We start from the raw sequence: 26,893 nt of genomic DNA, 5'->3' as shown, positions 1-26,893 counted from the left end.
TTGATAGCAGCACAATTTTAATGATATAAATAAGGAATTAAGACCAATTATTAACCACATTGCAATTGAGTTCCTCAGACCCTTTCTACTGGGCTGGTGAGGATGGCACCTGAAACAGCAGGCTGGGAAGGGCAGGGAGAGGGCACGGAGCTCAGGGGAGTCTGTGGCAGGCTGGCCCCATGGGTGGGCTGGTGTCACAGGGAAGCATGACCCCAGGGCGGCCTGCATGTGTGGTGTTGGGAGCGGGAAGGAGGGTAATGATTTGAGGTGGAAAGACACAGAAGGCAAATTTAGTTACTTCACAATCTTGACTTCAATGCATTTATATTGGGCATTTAGAGTTTAAAGCTAATTACATCAATTCATCATCTTTTGTGAAATACCAGTACGATCTTGTAAATGCTAATTAGGCTGGAGGACATTTGCACCATTTAAAACCAGGCAATTGGCCTAGATTTATTAATTTCAAATAAATGTAGTGCATGTAAGTAAATGGCAAAATGCAGGATTTCTGTGGCTGGCTCTGGCTTCTGTCGGCTGTAATGCACTTTTGCACACTGTACTTATATTAAGGGTCTCCACCAGGGCGTTCTCAAATGCCTTTTCCTTTAAAATGAATGCCATAGGAGCACCAGTCGGTTATTATGGTGGACAACGTCAATCCTGACAATGCGTGGTCTGCCCGCAGTGCCTTCCCACGACAGGGGCCGGGGCGGTTTCCTCCTCCTAAGTAGCTGAGCTCTTACGTCTTTTTTTTTTTTTTTAAATACATTCCATTGACTTTTCACAGAGAGGAAGGGAGAGGGATAGAGAGCCAGAAACATCGATGAGAGAGAAACATCGATCAGCTGCCTCCTGCACACCCCGCACTGGGGATGTGCCTGCAACGAAGGTACATGCCCTTGACTGGAATCGAACCGGGGACCCTTGAGTCCGCAGGCCGACGCTCTATCCACTGAGCCAAACCGGTCAGGGCAGCTCTTACGTCTTGATCCAGCCTCTCAGGCCCCAGGTGACTGGCCCACACTGAGCCACAGGCATTGCAGTCTGTGGATAGCCTCCCATGCGGCTAGATGTGACCACCACATGACTCAGTTTCCCCCAGTAGCAAATGAGCAGAGTGATGCTTGCAACTTCTATGACAACTCTTTAGAGGGAAATTGCTTGCCCTCCATTTTCTCTTTGGCTCCCTTCCAGCCCCAAATGGCATATTAGTTAACCAGCTCTACTCACACAGTTGAGGCCAGTAGAGTAGGAAATGGCAGAGCAGGAAGATGGAAGGGAATCGAGCCCTTAGATAACCTGGTGGAGCACAGCCCCCTACACACTGGGGCACCTCTGAGCTGTTATGCAGAGAGCAATAAATATCTCTCCCTGGAGTGAGCTGCTCTAGTTCTGTTTCTCTGTTACAACAGCCTAATCTGTAACCCAACCAATACACAATGGTGGATACTAAGTGCTCAGGAACAGTTGTTATGTCACTTAATTCTCTAGCAACCATCCTAATAGATACTGCTTGCCCTTCTTACAGGTGTGCAAACAGGCTTAGAGAGCGAGGTGACTTGCTCAGGATCACATGGCTATAAGTGACAGAAGGAACTTGAACTCTTTTTTAAAAAAAATATATTTTATTGATTGTTTACAGAGAGGAATAGAGAGGGATAGAGAGTTAGAAACATTGATGAGAGAGAAACATCGATCAGCTGCCTCCTGCACACCCACTACTGGGGATGTGCCTGCAACCCAGGTACATGCCCTTGACCGGAATCGAACCTGGGACCCTTCAGTCCGCAGGCTGACGCTCTATCCACTGAGCCAAACTGGTCAGGGCTTGAACTCTTGCTCAGACAGTGTTGCTCAGTGGTTGAGTGTTGACCTATGAACCAGGAGGTCATGGTTGAATTTCCGGTCAGGGTATGTGCCTGGGTTGTGGGCGCAATTCCCAGTGTGGGGCATGTAGGAGGCAGCCGATCAATGGTTTTCTCTCATCATTGATGTTTCTCTCTCTCTCTCTCTCTCTCTCTCTCTCTCTCTCTCTCCCTTCCTAAAATCAATAAAAATCTCTTTATACAAAAAATAATTTGAACTTAACTCTAAAGTATTTAAAATGCACATTCTTAATTGCTGTGCCCTCATGTCTCTTAATATTACTATTCATTCTTTTTCTACAGAGAATATTTAAAGAATTCTTCTCTGCTGCTTTTACAGTTTTAATCTGTTATATATCGTAGCTCTGGACTCCTTTGCTAGGTTTGGTGTAGATTGCTGATTTTATCCTGTTTTTTTTTTAAGGGGGTGGAGAATGAGTATTGTTTTCTAGTTTTAGATAGATTCATCTTGCCTTGTTTATTGGTCTGTAAATCCCTCAGGAGGGGGTGCTAGTGATGCAAATGCTGAATAAATGACAGTTATACGTCTAAAGGGATAAGAGCTGTCTGGCCTTCTAGAATGACTCAATATTCTCTTACGCGATGTTCTTATGGGTGCATAAATTCTGTTGTTCATGAATCAATCCTGGTGAAAACCATCCTTTGCCAATTTAAAATACATTTGCATGGTAGCAGAGTATTTAAATAGAAGGAACATCTGAAAAGATGATTTCGAACAAGGAATGATGCCCATTTTATTTGTCACTATAAATATAAACAGGTGGGCTTTAACATTTTCACGATTGCACTTTAGTCAAATGTTAGATTCGTGATCATTCTGCTATATATGAATTGGTAATAAGTTTGATGCATAGTAAAATAAAATCCAAAATAACACTGCCTTAAATTATATATATATATATTCTAATATAAAAGAGGCCTAGAGGTGGGCAGTTAAGGAATAATATAGTCTAATATGGTCATTAGAATCTTAGGCCCTTTCTAACTTTTTCCTTCCAAATCCATGAAAATGCCTTCCATTCTAAAGGTTCCCTCATGGTCAGCCAGAGCCCCTGGAAAGACAACCATGTGTCTGAGCTAGAAGGGAGAGGGTAAAGGGCCTTTATCTGCCTCTTCCCCTTTAAAGACCTTTTAAAGAATTTTCACTAAACAAACTCCCACCCATTGGTTAGAACTTACCTGTACCTAGTTATATAGCTGGTTAAATAAAATTAAGGTTTTGACTTGTTTTTAACTAAGGAAGAAGGGGAAGAGTCAATGTTGGGTATATTGCCTTGCCTTTCTAATGAGAAAATTCCCACCATTCTAAGTCAGGGGTTGGCAACCTGGTCCATGGGCCAAATCTGCAACGTAGTGTTTTACTTTTCTTGTAAATAAAGAGTTACGGGAACAAAGCCATATGCATTCACTGATGTATTGTCTATAGCTGATCTCATGATACAGTAGTAGAGTTGAATGGTTTTTAGAGAGATGGTATGGCCAGCAGCCCCAAATATTCCCTATCTGCTCCTCTATAGTAAAAGTTTGCTCACCCCTGTTCTAGATCATGGAGAACAGATTCTGATGAATGAATAGCTTCATTCTTTGGGATGCTATTACAGGATCGGGGTTGCATTTAATATGAATTCAGTCACAAGCTATTTTTCAGCCCCAGTGAGCTCACATCTATTAGGCATATTTTTGGGTGCTAGCAACATAAAACCTGACTTGTGGTGGACTTAACAAAAAGGGGTTTATTTATCTCACACGTAAACACATTCAAAAGTACATGGTTCAGGGCTGTTGCAGATGCTCAATGATGCCTTCCGAACTGGCTCCTTTTGTCTCCCAATGATGCCCAGAATGTTGGCTTTCCTCTCCGTGCTTATTGTTAGATGGTTGCAGCACCTACAAGCAGTATGTCTGCATCCAGGGGAGGTGCCAAAGGCCAAAGGGGCTATGAGCCTCTCGCTTTCCAAAAACTTTCCCAGGGGTTTCCTTGGCCAAGACTATGACTCATTACCCTGCTAGCAGCAGAGAATTCTGGGATGGTGAGAATATAAATTGGGCACATTGCTGGGGCAAACAAATGCAGATTCTACTGGAAAGGGAGAAAGGGAGGCAAGAGTGGTATGTGCTACAGAGAGCTCCTCACAATTAGCTGGGCCACCCTAGTATGTTCTTATAGTCTCCCCTCCGCTTTCACCTTTTCTACCTGCTCCTTCCTGTCACAGTTCCTGAAATTGATTTTGTTGTTTTCACCTCCCTTTCATATCTTTGTCTAGGCGAGAAAACTGGAAACGAGCCTGAAGAGGTGAGGCTGCAGAATGCCAGCAAACAGATTGTGCAGAATGCCATCCTGCAGGCTGTGCGACAAGTCTCCCAGGAGAGTCGGCAGAGGGAAGAGAGAGACGGTGACAACCGGGGCAGCTTCCAGCTGGGCGTGGGGCAATTAACCAAGAAGCATGAAAAGAAGTAACACGGTGGATTTGGCTCTTGTCATATGCTCGTCTTTCAGCCTTTCTCTTAGTATAGGATGCGTCGCCAACATGTTGCCAGTAAAGCAAACCAAAAGTGCCATTGGCACCTAGCGGCAGAATGAATTCATACGAGCCCTGGCTGAGAAGCACTGTTTTGAAAAAGTGCGTTAGATGATTCTGTTTATATTAATGCAGTGCCTCTTAAACATTGTGGGGCCAAACCTGATATTGTAATTGCAAAAGTAGTTTTGCAGCACAGTTTATTTTTAAAAACATAATTTTGTCTATTGATTTCTGCCTTTTATGCATTCTTTCTGTGAATTTAACCAATAGTCCTTTTTGCTGTAATATTGAGTAATTTCTGTGTTCATTATAGTTTAAAAAGACTTGCTGGAAAGGGGAAAGATTGGAGTTTCAATCTTCAATATGGAACTGAAGGTCAAATTGAGCAAAGGCAAATTCTAAGACAGTCCCTCAGGATCTTATGAAGATATATATATATATATGAAATAAAAGGAGCAGGTAAACCTTTTAAGATCTCAGTCTTTTGGTTTCAGTTGTTTGATAGTTTGTGTTTACTCTCTGTGCAGAAATCCTTTGGAAATATGGATTTCTCTTCTTTTCATTTCAAAATTAAGACAATTACATCTATATGCATAAGTTGTCATTGACTCAGTTCTTTAGTAGCCCCATGAATAGCAACTAGAATTGTAGATTTCATCCTGGACATACACTAGGGTCTGACTCTGGGTGCAGTGCTCTTGAAAGGATCTCTGGGGCCTATAAATGCGGCATTGCCATTAGGCTATGCATTTGCACTAGTTCCTTACTAATAAGAACTTCCCTTTTCCCATCCATAAATTAGAATCATTTTCTTGAGATAATGAAAATCATGCACATCAGGAATGAATAACACGTGTGTATATGAATAAAGCTCTCTATTGCAACAGTATGACTGCTGCTTCATACCCAAGTGGATAATTCAGATCTTCCTGGAGTTTTAGAATCCGATTTCCTGGGAAAAGAGGAAGAATTTTACCTGTGTAAAAAACCTTTTGGTTTCAGAGTATCAATGGCTATATTTGGTAGTGGTTTTTTTTAAAAGCCAAGTATTTACATATAAAGTATGACTGATATTAAGATATATTTATAAAATTCCAATGTAACATTTCCCATAATGGATACTATTGATAGTGTACATGAATGACAGCAATCTCTTAGAAGCTCTGCTAGACTGTCTCACACAATGCACACCTGGAATAAATTCACAGGAGAATGGCTGCGGGAGAAAGCAGAGGGGTTACAATTTAAATAAGGTTTATTCGTAAGCTTTTTTCAGCAGAACTCATGACAATCAAATAATGAGTTTAAGTTGAACTGAAGGCATATCACTGATATGATAGCACTACAGTGTAGATGGTAGGAATGAAGGTACTAAGGAACATTATTTAGGAGTATTCATAAATAAAGTATAAACCCCAATGCTTGTAGTTTGCAAGTAATCTGGCACTATGTCTACTAAGCCTTCTGGATATAACCAGCCTTGGATCTTGCTGTCACATGGTGGAAACACATGAACTCGCTATATTCCCTCTCTGGTGTGTCTTTGCTAATATAGTGGGGATCTTTGGAAACATCTGATTAACCTCTGTATCTAAATGTTACTTGTAAATAAAATACACCGAACTTTCAAATATGTTGTCATTTTAAACAAAAGTTTCCTATGTCCTACTGTTATGGTTCATTCTGCACATGGATCTTACATTCATATGGCACCATGAGGTGTCCCAACACTGTTTCCAAGTTCCTAAATATCATGACCTGGAAAAGTGCTTCTTCAATGGGCCTTCACTGTGACTGAGGAGAGCAGGGCAACGATGCTTCCTGGGGTGTGAACAGAAAAAGGACATTTGCTAAGAAGTGGCCTTTGATCTCAGAAAGTGAAGGTAAGTGTATCTGCAAAGTTGCATGTCTTTCATGGTCTTTCTGAGATGGAAAGTCTACAGCAAGAAACAGAGATGTGGGCAAGTTCTTGGAAGAAGAAAGTTAAGCAACCCCTGGACTCCAGAGGAAGGTGCCATATTGGCAGAATCTTAAGGAGCTCAGTCATAAAAATCAATACATATGTTAAAGGTTTACTTGTATATCAGTATAAAGTTATTGGACTCTGAAGGGGCTGGCAGAATGTCACTGGACATAGGATTAAGGTGGGCTTCCCCTGATTATTATCATAAACCAGCATAGAGCCTTTGGTCTTAAGAATTAGAGGTAACACTTATTCATGTCCTTTATCTTCCTGATTACATGGTAAAGCACATATGGCCTCTGCTGTGTGTTGCTGTTCACTTTTCACTTTCCACGCAGCTGGGGTAGAACTGAAGAAAGAAATCTCTTCTGTTACTTTGCTTTTCTATAATCATGTGAACAGTATTATAAATATATACAAAGGAACTTATTGCTTTCTGGGCTTCAGTGGTTTTGTTTGTTTGTTTGTTTGTTTGTTTTTAAGCTACTTAGTCTTCCCTTATGGTGGGATTTCAGGTTACAAGTGAATCAATCAACCATTTTAAAAAAATCATTGAATATATGTCATTCAGGGTATTTTGAACAGTTTAGGTCTCTATGCAGAAACAACACCAAAAAAAGAAGGAATTTTTAATTTATTCACTGTAATAGGTATTCTAGTAATATACAATCCTAGAGAATGAAATCTGAAAAATCTGGTAACTAGTTTTGCCATTATGTTACCCAAACACTGAAGAATAAATACTTGAGTACATGACTCAGTTCATGTAAGGAGAAAGTGGAAGCTATGATAACCTCTCTCTCAAGGGTGAAAATGTTTTCTGAACTATATTACTACTAGAGGTCCGATGCATGAAATTCATGCAAGGGGCTCAGCCCTTGCAGCTATGGCGGCTTGCCTTGGCCCTCGCAGCCCTGGCTTCATCTGGAAGGTTGTCCAGAAGGACATCCAGAAGGACGTCTGGAAGGTCATTTGGCTGTCCGGTCTAATTAGCATATTACATGCTTATTATTATAGATACATTACCTCATTTGTCTCATGGCTACCACCTTACAATAGTGCAGCCAGGAAGATCTTATTCTCTTGTTGCAGATGAAGTCACATTGAGTCAGAGAGAGAATAAGTATAGGGCGTGACAAAAGGAGGTTTACAGTTGTTCGTATGAAAAATAATATAATGAATAATAATACAAGAATAAACTGTTTCATATACTCACAACTGTAAACCAACTGTTGTCCCGCCCTATAGATCCTAGGTAGTGAGAAATGAGTATTGTTGGGCACAAGAAGCCATGAATCACTGATCTTGAACTTTGTGAGTATATGAATTATCAGGGGAGCTTGAGATGATAAGTTATAGGAATATCTATATTTAGATGGAAGAATAAAACTGCCTTACAGAATATCTTTGTGTGCAAGAGAGGTAACAAAAGCATTAAAGAGCCCCCTCAAAAATAATTATCAATAGAAAAGGCTTAATCCATTACCTGAAAAAAGTGAGTGCAAAGAAAAATCAGGAAACTCCAAAGGGAATGAAATGGAAGGCCACAGAGCAGGTAGCCACTTCTCTTTCTTCTCCTCAGAAGCCATGGAGGTAAGTCCACCAAATCCTGACAAAGGTATCAAGAGAGACGAATGAGGGGGTGACTTTATCATTTGTCTTCTGGCTACAGTGTAATGGAAATGGCTTGTGGGAAGAAATAAGTGAAATAGGAAAGAAATTTCTCTCAGGAGTAATAGGCTCATCTTACAGAAATAAGAAAAGAAAACCAAGAGAGTGAAAGGAAAGAAAGTACATCTTAAAAAAAATCCCCTCATTGTATTCTAGGAAAATGGACACAAAATGTTCAACAGCAATATTTCCAGAATAAAATAAAAAATTTGGAATTTCTAGGCTGAGAGTGAGTCATTTACGAAGGTGAAACTTCAGGATGACATGAGACTACCTCATGGCAACATTCAACACAGTAACATAGGAAAGAAAAGGCTGCCAAGTAAATCTGAAGGAAGGAAAGTGTGAAGTAAGTGTATTATTTCCAGCTAAGATGTCACTCAAGAATAAAGGCAAGCATTAAAAAAATTTCTTAAGGGTTAGCAGTACTTAACAGACTTTCTTGAAAAAACTGCTTGACCACTTAAACATAAATAAAATAAAGAACGTATGAATGTGGGAGCTCCAATAAAATGACTGGTGAGGAGCACTGCCTTCACTTAAATATAAAGTGAATATTACATAAGTGTGAAAACTAGGCTAATGTAAAAAAATGTAAGTTGTTATATTTTGACAATATAGAAACACAACTAACAAAAATCAGGAGGTGGGGTAAGGGAAATAACATGCAAATGATTTCATCTGTTAGAGGAAAGAGAATGTTGGTACATTTGAAGTTGTCCCAGAGGCTCCTTACACGATCTTCTTATTTTTAGATTCTTTTTTCTTTTTACTCTTCTGATTGGGTATTTTTTGCTTCCTCATATTTCAAATAGTTGATTTGATTCTCAGAATCATCTCCTCTGAGATAATTGTTGAATCCCTATATATTATTCTTTATTTCAGTCAGTGTATATTTAATTTCTGACTGGTCCTTTTCCATTTTTTTGGAGGTTTCTAGGAGATTCTTGAGTAACCTTATAACTGTGGTTTTGAACTCTATATCCAGTAGTTTGCTTTCTTCCAGTTCTTTCATTTGTGATATGTTTCTTTGACTCTGCATTTTGGCTGCTTCCCTGTGTTTGTTTCTTTGTATTGGGTAGAGCTGCTATGTCTCCTTGAGTTGGTAGAGTGGCCTTGTGTAATGGGTGTTCTATAGGGCCCAGTGGCTCAGCCTCCCTAGTCATCTGAGCTGGGAGCTCTAGGTGCACCCCTTTGTGGGCTGTGAGCCCAGTCTTGGTGTAGTTGAGACTTGATTGCTGTTAGTGTCACTGGGAGGAATTGACCTCCAGGCCAATTGGCTGTGAGTACCAGCTGCGACTACAGTGGTAGAACTGCTGTGCAGGAGACACCCCTATGGAGCAGGACTTGCTTCAGTGGGGCTTTGATGCTCACTGAGTCTGCCCCTTCAGTGTGTCGCTTATGGATGTATAGAGTTATAATCTGGTATGGTCTGACACTGGCCACTGGGTCCACTGGCTCTTGGGTCTCCAGGGAGGTGCAAGGTCAGCCATTGCCTGGGGCCACCCAACAGGAACTCCAGAGAGATCTGCAGATTCTTCCTCTTTGTATGGGGTTTGGAAGTCCGTAGATGAGGCCCTGCTATGAAGCAAGGCAGGTTGGTGCTGGTGCTGGGTCTTGAGCCTTTTATTGATAGGTTTGGGGCTCCCTGACCCAGCTGCACTTGTTGAGATTTTAGCCTGAGCAAGGAAGGACGGGCCATTCATAGGCAAAAGCTGCTGCTCACAGCTTGGGTGGGGTTGTAAATTGGATGAGGCAGGGTCTTGGGGAATCAGTCAGCCCTGCAACCGGGAGGTTCCAGTATAGGAACAATGATCTCTGGGAGAAAGCTGCTCCCAAGTTCCTACCCTGATGCCAAACAATCCAGTTCCTCCTCATATGTATCTATGTCCCCCAGAGCTTTGCCTGGCACTGGAGCTCAGAGGAAGTGGGAGCTTGTAAAATCAGTTCATGGTGCCAGCCTTTTAAGAGGAACAGCTGGGTCTCCAGCAGCCTCTGTATCACTGAGCCCCAATCTGCACTGATTTTCACAGCCCATAGTTCTTACTGCCCATAGCAACTTCTTTTCCCAGCTCTGGGACCCTGGGCTGGGAGTCTGGTGTGGGGCTGGGGCCCCTTGCTCCTCCAGGCAGCCTCTGCAGAAACAATCTCCCTCCTGATTAAAAAAGCGGCCCACGTGGGTGCCAGCCCAGCCCGTTGCGAGCCTCTGCACCTCCTACCAGTCTCAATGTGCTTTCTTCTTTATTTCCCTATTTGTAGGACGTCCATTCAGCCAGCTTTCAGGTGGTTCTGGATGATGGTTTTTCTGTATTTTAGTTGTAATTTTGATGTGGTTGTGGGAGGCAGCAAGTACAGGCATTTGCCTATGCTGCCATCTTCGGGAGCTTTCTTTTAAAAAATCTTTCTTTTTAAAAAATAATTCTTTATTGTTCAAAGTATTACATATACCTCCTTCCCCCCCCCCCCCCCCCCATTGACACCCTCCAGCCTGCCTCTACCCCTGCTCCAGGCCTTCACCCCTATTGTCTGTGTCCATGGGTTCTGCATATATGCATACAAGGTCTTTGGTTGATTACCTCCTTCCTAGCCTTCCCTCTGAGATTCCACACTCTGTTCCATGCTTCCATGTCTCTGGATCTGCTCTGTTCATCATTTTATTTTGTTACTTAGATTCAGTTTTTTCTTGTGTTAAATTAAAAATAAATTAAGTGGCATATATATAATCTCTATATAATTTTTATGTATAATCCCATATGCCATAAAGGACCACTGCTCACTTATTCTTCTGATAAAGCTGGCCAGGACGACCTTTGCACCACACGAAGACCCCTGGTGATCTTCCATTGAGAAAGTGATTCCTTTGATCATTAGGCTTAGGCCCAGCCTGATGAGTCCCAGGTGTGCACACCCCTTCCTGTCTCTCTCTCACGTCGCCATCTTCCCACCTGTGCTTCCTACGGTGAGCTCCCAAATGAATATTTTTACTCAAATGTTTGTCTCAGGATCTGCTTCTCAGCCAACCAAACTGAAGACAGTAGCATTACGGTTGCTTCTTATAGAAAGCCAAGGTTACTAATGATGTGCTTTGTTACAGGAAAACTGGACCGGCCTTTCTGCAGACAGTCGGCCCCAGCCAGACCCTGAGCAGTAGCCGCGTCTTTTAAAAGTCCCCAGAGTAACAGACTGTGAGTTGCCTAAAATTCAGACGTGTCGTGTGTTTTAATTTTATTACATATATGTTGGTTTGAGATTGATTTATTTCAGTTCTGTTGTCTCAGTTGGCTGATTTATAACCACTGGATGCACACAAATATCACATAAGCAGGTACCAGCAGCTGCTCTGTTATCAGAAAGTGGTTGAGAAACGACTGCACGGTCAGACAATTTATGAATCTAAAGCATTGCTATTTAGTAAACAGGAAACAAATTTTAAGTCAAATAATTTTAGCAATACTTTTCTTGCTGAAATTAAATGCTTTTGGCAAGTCTTGGGAGGTCATTTAAAATTTATTTATAGTTTTGCTTATACTTCACAAGTGAAGGTCGCCCTTTGAAAACTCCGGAAATAAATTCATGAAGGGCTATGATTTGCTTCTAGTTTCTAAAAAGTTCAAAGTTCATGGAAAAGACAGTATTTTGGAGTCAAAAGAACACTACTTTGTCAGCCAGCTGAGCTAAGTTCCAGCTCCAGGTGCAATTGCGAAAAACTCCCCGCGCAGGCCCTTCACGTTTGTCACAAAATGGAATGCTGTGTTTCATTTTTGGGTTATTTGTTTGACATCTGTTTCTACAGCTAAGCTGCAAGCTTATGAAAGCAGGTAATGTGTCTGTCTTGTTTGACCTGTAAACTAATAGGTTCTCAGCAAAGAGCAAACGCCCAGTCATTACTTGTTGAACTAACGAACAAATTACCTGCATGACATTAACAAGCATCGTAGTTTTTCTGAGCCTTGGTTTCTCATCTGTAAAACAACAGAAGTTGGCCAAGGGGGTCACTAGGCTTCTTTCGAATTCTAAAATTAGATGATTTTGTATGCTCTGTATTTTTATTGAGGTTTCACAGAAGTAGACAGCTTGATGAATTTTTATGTATGTAAGTATGTAGCCAAGCAAGCGCCACCAGACCCATATAGTATATTTCCTTATGCCTCTGCCAGTTGATACCTTCCCCAAACTAATCACTATTCTGACCTTTATAATCATACTAGAGGCCCAGTGCACAAAAATTTGTGCACTCGGGGGTCCCTCAGCCCAGCCTGTGCCCTCTCGCAGTCTGGGATCCCTTGGGGGATGTCCACCTGCTGGCTTAGGCCTGCTCCCCGGGGGATTGTGCCTAAGCTGGCAGTGATACATCCCTTGGGGGATGTCCACTTGCCAGCAGGCCGAAGCTGCAGTTGAACATCCATAGAGCTGCTGAGGAGGCAGGAGAGGCACCCACCATCGCTGCTGTGATGCCGTCAGCCTGGCTTGTGGCTGAGCAGAGCTCCCGCTGTGGGAGTGCACTGACTACCAGGGGGCAGCTCCTGCATTGAGCATCTGCCCCCTGGTGGTCAGTGTGTGTCATAGTGACCAGTCATTCCCAGTCGTTTGGCTGTTAGGGTCAATTTGCACATTACTGCCCTAACGGGTTTGGCTCAGTGGATAGAGCGTCGGCCTGCGGACTGAAGGGTCCCAGGTTCAATTCTCGTCAAGGGCATGTACTCTGGTTGCATACACATCCCCAGTAGGGGGTGTGCAGGAGGCAGCTGATCGAAGTTTCGCTCTCATCGATGTTTCTAACTCTCTATCCCTCTCCCTTCCTCTCTGTAAAAAAATCAATAAAATATATTTGGAAAAAAAATTGCATGTGCACATTACCCTTTTATTATATAGGATAGAAGCCTGGTGCATGGGTGGGAGCCAGCTGGTTTGCCCTGAAGGGTGTCCCAGATCAGGGTGGGCAGGGGACCCCCAGCTCTCTATGATCGCCCACGCCGCCCCTGCTCACGATCGCTGGCTCTGCCCATGCTCAGGCCTAACACCTCTGGCCAAGGCATTAGGCCTGGGCAAGGAACCCCCAGGACCCCACCATTGCCAACTCGGCCCCTGCTCCGTGCGGTTGACGGCTCCGCCCTAATGCCTCTCACCCAGGCATTAGGCCTGGGCAGGGGACCCACAGCTCTCCAAGGGACCTCCTGCTCTACCTCTTCCCAGGCCTAACGCCTGTGGCCAAGGCATTAGGCCTGGGCAGAGTACCCCAAGCTCCCACCATCAGAGACTCTGCCCCTGCTCCCCATGATTGCTGGCACCGCCCCTGCCCAGGCTTAATGCCCCTGGCCGAGGCGTTTGGCCTGGGCAGGTGACCCCTCCAGCTGCAGCTGCCCCTGCCCAAGACTAACGCCTCTGGCCGAGTCGTTAGGCCCGGGCAGTGGGGACCCAACCAGCTGCAGCCGCCCCCCGATTGTGGGCTCCACCCCTGCCTGGGACTTACGCCTCTGGCCGAGGCATTAGGCCCGGGCAGGGGACGCCCCCAGCTGCAGCCGCCCCCAGATCGTGGGCTCCACCCCTGCCCGGGCCTTACGCCTCTGGCGGAGGCCTTAGGCCCGGGCAGCGGGGACCCCCAGCTGCAGCCGCCCCTGCCTGGGCCTAATGCCTCTGGCCCAGGCGTTAGGCCCGGGCAGGGGACCCTCCCAGCTGCAGCCGCCCCCCGAACGTGGGCTCTGCCCCTGCCCGGGCCTTACACCTCTGGCCAAGGCAGGGGACCCCCCCAGCTGCAGCCACCCCCCAATCATGGGCTCCACCCCTGCCCGGGCCTTACGCCTCTAGCTGAGGCGTTAGGCCTGGGCAGCGGGGACTCCCAGCTGCAGCCGCCCCCCGATTGTGGGCTCTGCCCCTGCCCGGGCCTTACTCCTCTGGCCAAGGCAGGGGACCCCCCCAGCTGCAGCCGCCCCCGATTGCTCCGCCCCTGCCCAGCTCCCATCGCTGGCTCCACCCCTACTTCCCCCTATCACTGGCCAGTGCGGCAAAGGCGCAGGATTCTCCAATCATGGCTGGGGGGCAGGGCAATGGCAGCTGCCATTGCCCTGCCCCCCGGCTCTTAGCTCCCCCCTGGGTTTCCGATCACTGTCAGTGCCAGGGGGCTTCTTCCGTGCTTTCCCTTTTGCCTCCCTGCATTGTGCCTACATATGCAAATTAACCACCATCTTTGTTGGCAGTTAACCGCCATCTTGGCTGACAGTTAATTTGCATATACTCACTGATTAGTCAATGAAAAGGGTAGCGGTCGTACACTAATTACCATGTTTCTCTTTTATTAGTGTAGATATTTGTTTTGCTTATTTTTGAACTACATATAATTGGAAAGATGCAGGGCAGTCTTTTTTGGTCTTTTTGCTCTCAGCTTGTCTGTGAGATTTACTCATGTTGGTGCAAATAGTGAGAACTTGTTCGTTTATTTGCTGTGTATTATATTGTATAAATATGTCAATACTTATCAATTGGGCTAGAGTTTCCCCTCAATTTGGGCTAATACAAATAAAGCTGTTATACCTATTCTTGCTTTTAGGTAGTTATACGCCACCTCCCTTGGGTAAATACCCAGGAGTGGAATTGCTGGGTCACAGTATATACATATTTAATTTACTGGATTCTGGCAAGGAGGTTTCCAATGTGGTAGTACTGACTTATCCTTCTACTAGTAATATATGAGGATTCCATGGTGTCATATGTTTGAGCCAGACCCTAGCCTTCTAAAGGGACGTTGTTTCCTAAGCATTGAGAAATTATGGGAAATCTCACTCTGTCTTTCAAATTCCTTGTTTCTCCCACCTTGTACTTGTAGTACCAGAATTCAGCAAGAGTCCTTGTGGGGGAAACCTGTCCTAATTTTGGGTACTTCAAGTTTCTATTCTGTCCATCTAGCTGCTAGAATCCTTGCTGATTTCATTTTCCTCCAGTCCTCACCCCAAATTAGCCAAGACCCCTCTCCCTCCTCTCATAAGACAACAGTTGATGATGGGCAGCTCACCCTGGAAAGACTTTCCCTAATCTGGAATTCCAGTTAATTTAGTTCCCATCGCAACCATGTCACTTTGCTGTATGTAAAGTATGTTTTTTGTAATGTATCTCCTCTTTTTTGTATGTTTGTGTGTTTTAAATTTATTTTGTATTAAAGTACAATGATATACAATATTATATGAGTCTCAGGTGTACAACATAGTGATTTGATATTTATATTCCTTATGGTGTGATCACCACAAAAAGCTTAGTAACTACCTGTTACCATACAAAGTTATTATGCTAATATTGACTATGTTCCCTTTGCTATACATTAATTACATTCCTGTGACTTTTTTTTTTTATATAACTAGAGGGTTGCCCTTTTATTCCCTTTCATCTTTTTTACTCATTCCTGTCCCTCTGGTAACCATCAGTTTGTTCTCTGTATCTATGAGTTTGTTTCTATTTTATTTTTAAATTCCACATATAAGTGAAATCATATAGTAGTTGTCTTATTTTACTTAGATCCATTTATGTTGTTGTAAATGGCAAGGTTTTATTCCTTTTTATTGCTGAATAATATCCCATTGTGTGTATGTGTACATACTATACACACACACACACGACCTATATAATAAAGAGGTGATATGCAAATTGACCATCATTCCAACACACAAGATGACTGCCCCCATGTGGCCACAAGATGGCCTGCAGGGGAGGGCAGTTGTGGGTGATCAGGCCAGCAGGGGAGGGCTGTTAGGGGTGACCAGGCTGGCAGGGGAGGGCAGTTGGGGGTGACTGGACCTGCAGGGGAGGGCAGTTGGGGGTGACCAGGCCAGCAGGGGAGGGCAGTTGGGGGTGACCAGGCCAGCAGGGGAGGGCAGTTAGGGGTGACCGGGCTGGCAGGGGAGGGCAGTTGGGGCAATTGGGCTGGCAGGGGAGCAGTTAGGCGTCGATCAGGCTGGCAGGGGAGTGGTTAGGGAGTGATCAGGCTGGTAGGCAGAAGTGGTTAGGGGCAACCAGGCAGGCAGGCAGGCAGGCGAGCGGTTGGGAGTCAACAGTCCTGGATTGTGAGAGGGACATTTTTCAAGGGGGTCCCAGATTGGAGAGGTGCAGGCTAGGCTGAGGGACCTCCCCCCAGTGCACAAATTTCGTGCACCAGGCCTCTAGCACATACATAAAATCATATCTTCTTTATCCGTTCATCTATCAATGAAACCTAGGTTGCTTCCACATCTTGGCTATTGTAAATAATGCTGCAATGGACATGGGGGTGTGCATATGCATATATCTTTGTGAATTAGTGTTTTTGTGTTCTTTGGATAAATATGAAGAAGTGGAATTGATGGGTTGTATGGTAGTTCTATTTTTAATTTTGAGGGCCCTCCATACTATTTTCCATAGTGACTGCACCAGTTTACAATCCAACCAACAGTGAGTGCAGGAGGGTTCCCTTTTCTCTATATCCTCACCAACACTTGTTGACATTTTGATAATAGCTATTCTGACAGGTGTGATGTGATATCTCATTGTGGTTTTGATTTGTATTTGCTTGATGATTAATGATGTTGAGCATCTTTTCATATGTTTATTGGAAATCTGAATGTCTTCTTTGGAGAAATGTCTGTTCAGGTCCTCTGCCCTTTTTTCACTGGATTCTTTTCCTTTCTTTTTTTAATATTGGGTTGTTTCCAGTCTTTTTTCTAGTTGCTGCACTAGGAGAATTTGGGTTATATTCCTTATGAGAAATAGAAATCTTCTAATTCTATAAATTATTAAACCAGACATGTTGGTACTGGTGATATCATATCAGTTATAAATCACATTTATGATATTGGGATAAAATATAAGAATAAAACTTGAGTAGCTACTTACTCTACTGATGTGCTTTCTGATACACAGTGGTTTGCAGTGAGGAAATTTTGATAGGATTATAGTCACTTAAACTTATGCTTAAGGTAGGTAATAAAGGAACCCTGTGCTATTCACTGACAACTCTTTTCATCTCATTATTTTTGTCCAACTTTCTGCAAATCGCCCTGCACTCCTCGATAAAATTCTCTTCTCTACATCCTCCAAGTTTCTGCTTCATCACCATTTCTTAACAATTTTGAATCTGACTATGAAAGGAGAAGAGGTGAGGAAGAGAAGGAAAAAGACAGAAGGCTAAAATGAGTCAGGAAAGGAGTAAATTTTATGTTCCATGTGCAAATATGCATGTATGTGCATGTCCACCTGAACACACATGTATGTTTGTGTATGTTAAGATGGATTAGTGTCCTAAGTCCAAACATGTACATTTAGAATGAAGTTAGTTATTTTTTGTCTTGGTTCTATTTTGTAACAACAATTCACAGAACTATTAAACAGAAATGACTTGCATAAAAGTAGGTACTTTTACTTTCACTCTTTTTCAGACACTGAGCTCTGTGGCATCAGGACAATTAAATATGGTCCTAAGACACAGGACCTCCTGGTTTCCTGAAAACTTGCCAAACTTCCAAAGAGAATTTATTTCATTTAAATTGAGAGGTAAACTCAGAGTTCTACTATTATTTTAGAAAAACAAAACAAAACATAACAAAAACCCCACACAGCAAAAGTACTCTCCATCCTGTTTGTAAAATTGTTTTCCTTATGGGGTAGCCTAATATCCTAATTTGTCTCAACTTATTTTTATTAAATTAAAAGTTTGTTGAAAATTAGGGTTTATGTTGAAATAATATACTTATTGAACTATTATAAACCACTGCTACTATTTGTTCAAAACTAGTTCAAAACTAATTAGATTTGTGACCTTAAGCAAATGAGTTTATTTTTCTGATGCTTGTTTTCATTATTTCTGAGAAAGACATTTATTATACCAGTTCCACTTATTATTAGTCATGTTGGTATATGATTGGTGTCCAAATGTTGGTGATGTTAAATTCAGTCCTGTGGGGTCCCAAGAACAAAATGTTTTTTGTAATGACTCTTGAAGCAAGTACATCCTTAATACTTGCTCGACATCAGTGCCAAGACCACTATGTGGTTTCTTAACCTGGTGAAACAGGCCGGATAAGCATTTTTACCGAGACCAGTAGGAGGCCTAAGTATCCTGCTGTACACCTGCCTTTTTTTTTTCTTAAGCCCTCCTTCATTCTTCCTTGGCTTTCATGGATAGGGGTAAACCTTGGCAAAGTCATTTCATATCACATGTACATGGAAAGGTGAGAACCATCAAAAGGGTCCATGCAGAAAAGAATTCCAAGTAAATAAAATATTTCTCCAATACAAATCTAATTATACTATCCATAAATGCTACACCCAGTCTCTTAAAAAGTATATCCCAAGGTTAATGATTGAGTTATATATCTAGGAGTTTTCCTTTTGTCCTTGACCCACAAGAATTCTTTAGAGCTGGAGTGAAAGGAAATGCCTCGCACTCCCTCTAGAGGGAAAAGTGTGCTATTAACTTACTTCAGAGGATGCGTTCAGCACATGTGTGAATGAGTGTGCTTAGTTAGAAAAGCCCAAAGTATCACACAGATTCATTTAGTTGAGAAACTATGATACTAGGCACTGTGTGAAAATCCTAATAGGCAAGATGGTTTTAAAGTGTAGGAAAAGGAAGGGAGGTAAAATATTTATGCAAATGCATATAATATAAAGTAGAAACCAACAGATTTATTAAGATAGGCACAAAACAGCGAAGGAGGGCAGGAATGATTCCATGGATGAAATAATATTTCAGTGGAAATCTTCATGAACCAGAGACATGGGCAAAAAGGGAAGAAAATGTATTGTTTAAATAAGCTTTGTAAATAACTATAATTTTTTTTAATTTCAAAAAATACACTTTTCATATACCAAAAATACTTTGTAAATTATGGCCTTCCTTTGCTTGTTCAGCTTCACCTTCTCCCACTTTCTACCTAACACTGTAGGCTTTAGATGTCCTAAAATACTTGTAGTTTTTCCGATGTCACCCTTCTGTGTCTGTGATCATGCATTCTCTTTGCCTAGAACATTTCCTCTTCTTTTATCTTGGCATCTTTTGTTTACTCTTAAGAATCAGCTCAAACATCTTATTTTCCTGAAAGTTTTTCTTATACCTCTGCTCTTTCATTCCTTCAACCAATGAGATTGGTCTAGACACATTCTTCTTTGCGCCCGAAGCTCCCTGGCTGTCTTAGTATCTACCACGTGTTTCTGCAGTTGTCCCTGACATCTCCCCTGCTAGTTTATAAACCCTTCTAGGGGAGAGGGCACATCTTCATCATTCTTATGTTCCCATGACATAGTACAGCGCCTTGAACAGGGTGTGTTCTCAGTAAATGTGGAGCTGAGTTGTACTTTTAGACTTTCTGGCGTGTATTCTGAGCTGTGCTGTATTTTAGGGATGGAGCACAGGTGAAGGGAGATCCCGCTGTCTGGCCTTTGTTTATTTTGCACATGTGATGTAATAAGTGAGGGGATATTATTACCTCTAATTATAACATTCTTTGGAAGCTACTCAGAGGTATATGAGGACTACTATTTACATTATCTTGTGACAGAAATTACTTATGTCAAAGGAGTATTCAATGAATCGGAGAACTCTCAGGCAGAATGCCAATGTTTATGTCTGTGGTAAAGAAACGAATCACTTTTATGTATTTCGGCTGCGAGTGACTTGACTCCAATTCTTTAGCAGCCACACAGAGAGGGTAAGGAGATCCTCAGCTCTGACAGTTTTTCTACTTTTTTTAAAAAAAAAATAATTTCCAGTAATGTCAGCCTTTTCTGTACTGCTCAGACCTATACCCATCTTTTCCTCTATCATAAATATCGGCCCTCAGTACCGAAAACATTACCAAACCAAAGAGGAGAAAATGACCTCAGAGCAGAAAGCAAAAACTGCTCAGGAGAGAGAGACTCAATTGTGATTTATAGTAAGACCCCCTCAGAATAGAAACCAAGCAACAGCTGAATTAAAATGAGTATGTTGGATCCTTCAGAAAAACTATCTGCATACCCAAGAACTAAAAACTACTTATGGTTTCTATAGAATATTTTCCAAGCTTTTGGATATCCCTTGAATTTTTTTCTCTAATTGAGAACTTAAGACAGTGGTTTAAATTAGTTATTCTTTAAACCTAAGTGGCATGATGAAAATTCTGCTACCAAGAAATCAGTCTGAAGAGATGAATGGAGGTTTTGGAAAACAGAGGTATGAATGCTATTAGGAAAGTACTAATAAGCTTAATTTTTCTGATGTCTTATTATTATTTTAAACTACTTAGGCCCACCTAGATATATTCCATCTCCCTATCATGGGGTTCTTCTCTTGCTTCTAATTTATCCCTTAGTCTTCAGCTTCTTTTGTCTTTTAACATAATTTGCTCATGTGACTTATAATTATAATTATAATAAAATAGCTACGGAATCCACCAGAGCAGTGACCATGACTCCTTTGTCTGGCACAGAGTGGGTACTCAATATATATTTTGTGGATGAATAAACAAATTAATTAATAGAACCTTTAGTAAATTGATGAATTAGTATTTATTATATACTGAAATCCATGGTTGATTTCTGACATGCATGAAACAAATCCTTATCCTTCTGTAAAGCATGTGTCATAATATGCCCATTTTTCAGTTTGGGAAATTGAGATGTAGGGAGGTTACAGAACTTGCTAAAGCCATCCTAAATAAATGGTGAGATCAGGATCTAAAGAAAAGCGCCTTGCTGTTTGCCAGTTGTGACCACAGCCTATTGTGGAGCCTCATGGTGGAACAGGGAGCACCACGGGGTAGTCAGAAAACAGGGTCCTAAATCCCCCCCGCCCTCCGCTGTCCTCACTGTAAATGTGGAGGGTGACAACCCCTTTCCTGTCTTTTTGCCAGATTACTGTCAGGATTAGATTTAGGCCAACGTGATTATAAAATACCTGGCAAATAATGTATTTTTGAAATGCTAGGTAAACGAAGAAGGGGGTGTTGGCAGTTTACTCAGGATAAACTCCTTCTCTCAGAGCTGACTGAACTGAGGAACCTGAGGGCTGCGCATTTCCCTGGAAGTCCTGGTCAGAGTCAAGGGCCCAGGAGTAGGGTGTGGGAAGAAGAGAATCCTTTGTTTTTTTTAAATAGAGAAATTGGTATGTGCAGAATCTGAATACTGAACTTGTATAGACTATAAATGTTAACCCGCCTTAGAAGGTCTTGAATAATACTATTAAAGTATTTTGATAATAATAGTTAAAATGCATATTAGTAATTTTAAATGTGATTAGAGGATGTTTTAAGGTATAGAATGATCCTGTCTTCTAAATCTTATTCCTTTTGTGCTGTATCTGGAACATATCTCAGGGTTCCTTTCAAATGTGGGATAAAGTTAAAAGGTTTCTCTCATCTAATTAAGGATGCAGGATTACCTAACTGAATTATAAGGAGCTGATCTCTCTCCAGCCCCTACCCCTTACCCTTCTGCTTCTTTTATAAGCGAATTAACATGCAATTTAAATGGAATGAATTATAGCCCATCAGGAGATATACTTTAATAGCTCCTGGAACAAAAACTAAGAGGAAATAAGCTTAACTGAATCTCAATTGGCCTTAAAGTTTAGTCTGAAATTGGGCTTTGAATCACTTTAACTTAATACATAAGTTCCAGAGTTACAAACTATGATGTATTTTGCTTTTAATTGTTTTTGTGTTATTTGGTAAACATTTTACACATTTTTAAACGCTGGGATTTACTTATAACAATAGTGACTATATTGACTTTAATAGTTTGTGATTAACCATGGTATGGTCATAAAATACTGAAACTGAAGGAAACTTTCAAAGTAGTATTTCTCAGAGTTCTGCAGAAGCCTAGTCTGTAAGATACTCTGAGAAACAAAGAAACAAAACAAACCAACCCCCCCCCCCCCGCCTCCCCCTCCCCCAACCACCACCGTGCAATCAAGTTGAGAAACACTGCACACCATCGCTCATGCTCAGAAACTGGGAATGCACACAGACTTGTTAAAGACTGAGAAGTTCTGCAAGGAAACCTATTGACCTTTGTTTAACCGTTTCTGTGGTATATGTCACCGTGTACCCTTTCCAGCCAAACAGCTATTAGTGACTTGTAGGGAACATACTTTGGGCTATTTAGTCCCAGATCGAGTGACTTATCCACAGCCACACAAACTCAAGGATATTGATTCCCCATCAATTACAGCTAGCTGATACTCTCACCAAAAAGAAAAGAAAATGTGGTTGTTGTGGCCTATTTGTGGGAAACACATGCTTGCTAATTAGTGATTGCTTTTTAAAAAAGTGTTTACAAACTATCTCTTTAACAAACTGTTCTAAAATATTGCCGGTTATTGATATCAAGTTCATCAATCTGTAATGACTACTTTTTGAAACTTGAAACATTTGCCAATTTTAATCCTGAGAGCTTTTTCATTTGTTTTGGTTTCTTAAAGATTGTTGATACCATGGTTCTATAAACATATATTTAAGTCTCAGGATATGATTCTTCTGGTTTAGATATTTAAAGTCTTTGAAAGCAACAAGCTACTCTGGTACAATTACCTTTTATATCTTGGTTTCTTGAAATTTCCTTCCCCCTTTACTTTTGTTTTGCCTTTTCTAATACTTTTCCTTCTTAAAGAAAAAATTGCATGTTAGTTTTATTTCTGCTTATTACCAATTCTGTAAAACAACATTATGGTGTCAAATTTAATCTAATATATAATACTTATATATTGGCTTTTGGTGCTTTAGATACAAATTGAATAATTAAATATTTTTGCTCATGATAGGCCCTAATATGAATTTAACCCTGTAGCATTTCTAGACTTTATTCTGAAAAATTAATTTACACATTTAGATTAATTTCCCATTCTTTTAACATGCTAGTGTCCTCACTCCCAAATAAAAAGGAGAATTAATATGATGCTGAATATTACCTGGGTTAAAAACAGAAAATATCCCATATAAATGGTAATAGGTTCACACCTGGGGTACCTGTGAATTCTTAAGACAGAGCTTCTCTAAAGATACCAGAGCTGAGAGCATCCACAGAGGGGCCAGCTTTCAGTGACATTTATTAGCGAGAAGCCTAGAGCCTGAAGCCTGGAGGGAATATACAGTTCAAAGCCAGCAGCTTAGGGTAGGTTCATGCTGTATAACAAATCCAGAATGTTGCCCCTGAGTAGTGGAACTGTCACTATGCTAAATATTGATTGATGATCATCCATCAAGAAAACTTTCCTTTCAGAACATTTGGAAGTTTGTTATCCTGGAGGGTTCTGTTCTGTGTGAAATGACGAGGCATAGAAGTGAAGGAGACTGGTACACCCGAGAAAGGAGCAGGTGGAAAAGTGGGGAAGTCAGCGGTGTGGGATACAGACCCAAGTTTCAACCAGGAATCACTTGTGAACCTACTTAGTAGGAGACATGACACAAGGCACAGCACCAACTCCAGGTATAGCCACATAACAGGGAATAACATTCATTTCCCAAGCTTCTGCTAGTCCAGGTATTTTCAAAGTGTAATTTCGTTTAATCCTCAGCACCACCAAGTTAAATATTATTATTATCTTCATTGTACAGTGTTGAAAGCTAAGGCCTAACAAATTAAGAAATTTGTAGAAGACCCTAGAAAGTGGCAGGGCTGGCATCTAGGTCTGAGTCTGTTGCCTCCAGATTCCAGAACCTTAGCCAGGTGCTGGCTGTACTGTCAACACATAAATGTGGCCAGGTGAGCAGTTGACCATGGCTGCCCAGTATATCTAAGCAGAAGGAGTACAGCAGTAGAAACATTTGACAAAATATACACTCTGCAACTGTGTTCTGCACTGTAAGGTCTGGTGCTAAGCACTAGGGCTATAATGAGTTAAACATAATACTTACTTTAGGGAGGTCTCAGTCTAACGCCTGAGGCACCTACCTTCAATGCATATGGACAGGAGCGGGAGGATATTAAAGCACTTGATTTTCATGCCTTCTAATGAGCATGCCTTTCTCAGAGCCCACAGCCCTCATAACTTCCTGCTGTGATATGATTCACCCATTTTCAATATGCTCCTAACCCCTAAGATGTGAGCTGGCAACTTAGAGCCAGAATCTACTGCAAAGAGGAGAGAAAGGGAATGTTTAAATAGATCCCATTGCAGTGAGATGATGAATATATGAGTAGGAAATGTGACATTTTATACATTTGGTATTTATCTGTATTTTTTCTTACCCAATTTTATGTTGTCATTAATGCTGGTGACTTGTACAGCTCTACCTACAACTGCCTGTTAATGTTTCTAAGATGAAAGGAGCCAAAGAGGGTCCATTCTAACTAACCTTTGACAGAGGATGTGAAGCAAGTGAAGAAATGTCCGGCAGCTAAAACTTGAGAACCGACTCACTTCTCCTGCTCAACACTAGGTGTCACTTTAGCTGTTGGAAAGCAGTATTAGGCCATCTTCAGAAACGGAAATTCTTCAGCATAGACATTTAGGCTTAATTTCTGCCTAATCTCTTCAGTGATGATTACTTATATTCTTTCTTCTTTTTTTCCTCCTCCATGACTACACTGTAACAGCGCCACTAGGCCGGTTTAACCAGATAAGTACCTTTCTGTCCTGTTTTGCCTACTTTTTTTTTTAAAAAAAGAAAACCTCTGAAATATTAATTTTTTGTTCCCTCTCGCCTTATTATTTAAAACTAGGAAACAAAGAACCCCCCCAAACCCAAAACACCAAAATAAACAAATAGAAACTAACCAATTAACCAACCAAAGGAACCAAATACCTGAACTGAAAGTACTATAGTATCTTAAGTTTAAGAAGTCTCAATTCAGTTGTAACACCCAGCATAAATAAAAAAAACGTTCTTTTAGTTTTCTATTAAATAATGAACATGAAATTCCAAAAATCATGCTTATGAATGATTTTGATGATTTGTGGGGCAGGGTTGAATCCAAGTTCAATTGCTTTGTCTGTATTTGTTAAGTACTGCCCTCTCTCTCAGGGTGTGTGTTTGTATCTATGGAGAAGAGAGCTTTCTTCAGGGTCACAATAAGAAGGCACATGCTACATTAATTCCCTGTTTATTGCTACAAGTGATTGATTTCTTGGGCTATCAGATGATTAGAATGATGGTGTTGAGTCTCTTGTACAAAAGGGCTGTCGATATTAAATGTAAGAAACATCCAAATCTGTGGGGAATTTGTATGAGTTTATTTGAGCCAAACTGACAACTATTGCCAGAAAGCAAAATCTCAGTGGATTGAGAAAATGCCCTGGAGAATAGCAATTTGAAAGCTTATTTTATACATTGAAATCGAAGATGTAAGGAGAATTACATGAAATTCATTGGTGGCAGATTAAGGAGGTGGGAGAAAGCAAAACTGGGAAAATCTCTGAGATTGGATAAAAGTAAAATGAGGAAACACATACTTCTTTTACATTGGTGGGTATAGGACAGTTAGCAAGTAACATAGCACATAGGGATGGTATTTGGGGAACAAGATAATAATGAGGGGTTCTGTGGTCTCGTGTTCTGGTGTGATAGGTTGTCCCCTGAGGTGCCTAGAAAAAGGGGGTTACTCTGACATTTCAAGGGACTATTATTATAGACTAGAAGCACGTTGCACAAAGATTCGTGCAATAGGCCTTCCTTTCCCTGGCTGCTGGCACCGGTTTTACTCTGGCACCCAGGACCCAGGCCTTTGGTCTGGCTGCAGCTGAGAAGCCAAGCGTCGAGGCTAGGCTTCTCCCCTCTGGCCACAGTGAGGCTAGGCTTCTCCGCTGTGGCTACAGCGGAGAAGCCAAGCCTCTTCAGTCTTCAGTCTTCACTTGGGCCAGAGCATTCAGTCTTTGCTCTGTGCCTGTGTATGCAAATTAACCGCCATCTTTGTAGGGTTAATTTGCACAGTCACTCTGATTGGCTGGTGAGTGTAGTGGAGTGACACCAATTTGCATGTTTCTCTTTTATTAGTGTAGATTCAAGAAGACAATAGGTGGCTTATTTAAAGATTGACCTTTGTCAAGGAAGCTACAGGCCTCAGGGTGATTATCCACCATGATTAGTTAGGAATTTTTATGTTCAGATCATCCTGTGGGGTTATTTTCAGTTTCTAAGTTTGTAAGGCCCACTATGCAGGCCTCCCTTGAGCTTGTCAGGATTAGTACATGGCCAGATCATTGGGAGTTGACCTCTATTGGTTAGGTTAAGTTTGACATTGATGGGTGTACTCACTTCCCAACCAGCTTGCTTGCCTCTCTTGTTGGGACAGCCAGACTAAATCCAATTGCTCAGGGAAATGAGTGTCTTTGTGCTTAAATTTTATTCTATTCTACTTCAACTTATTTCCTGAGGATAAGTCTTATGAATGGAATTATCAGGTCAAAAGTTATACACAATTTTAAAGATCTTAACACATATTACTAAATTGATTTTGAAACAGATCAACTGAATCTTAATGGAGATGAGCTGTAAATTTGTTCTCCCATGATAGCTTTTTAATTTAGTTATAGTTTACTCAAGACATGATCATTTTAGAGATGTTTGAAGTATTTTCCTCTTTCATTGCAGATTTATGGGATCATCTTTCTTTCAGAGAAAATGAGATCTCTTTTTTTGCAACTTACCTTATTATATTCAACTAGTGGCCTGGTGTGTGGATTCATGCACATTGGAAGGAAATTAAATAGAAGGTAGCTGGTGGGACGGAACTGGGCCAGATGGGCACAACACTCCCTGGAGCCAACCTCCCAAGATCCCTCCCTGGCCAGCCACACCTGGGGAAGCATCAGGGCTCAAAGGGCATCTGTAGTCACCGCAGCTTGACAGTAAACCAGATTTGGGGCCAACAGTGCCCCAGCAACAACATAACCCATGGCCGAAGGTAGAATA

The 26,893-nt window shown here is 41.6% G+C and overlaps 1 protein-coding gene across 2 annotated transcripts in view; it reads left to right on the top strand.

Moving 5' to 3' along the window:
• Positions 1-6,036, top strand: part of AKAIN1 (A-kinase anchor inhibitor 1) — a 41,559-nt gene extending 35,523 nt beyond the window's left edge. The window contains exon 3 of one of the 2 annotated variants that reach the window (XR_011472180.1): positions 4,154-4,241. Coding sequence is in view for 1 of the 2 variants with exons in the window: in XM_070420602.1 (XP_070276703.1) it covers positions 4,154-4,347 (194 nt within the window). In the remaining variant the exon portion in view is untranslated. Of the gene's footprint in view, positions 1-4,153 lie in introns of both variants that reach the window. The other variant, XM_070420602.1, reaches the window with a different exon arrangement.
• The last annotated feature ends 20,857 nt before the right edge of the window (positions 6,037-26,893 follow it).

This window comes from Myotis yumanensis, unplaced genomic scaffold (assembly GCF_028538775.1).
Source record: "Myotis yumanensis isolate MYYU_CA2020_CCGP unplaced genomic scaffold, mMyoYum1.0.hap1 SCAF_7, whole genome shotgun sequence".
In the NCBI taxonomy this organism is placed as follows: Eukaryota; Metazoa; Chordata; class Mammalia; order Chiroptera; family Vespertilionidae; genus Myotis; species Myotis yumanensis.
This window is presented reverse-complemented; position numbering and strand designations above follow the sequence as displayed.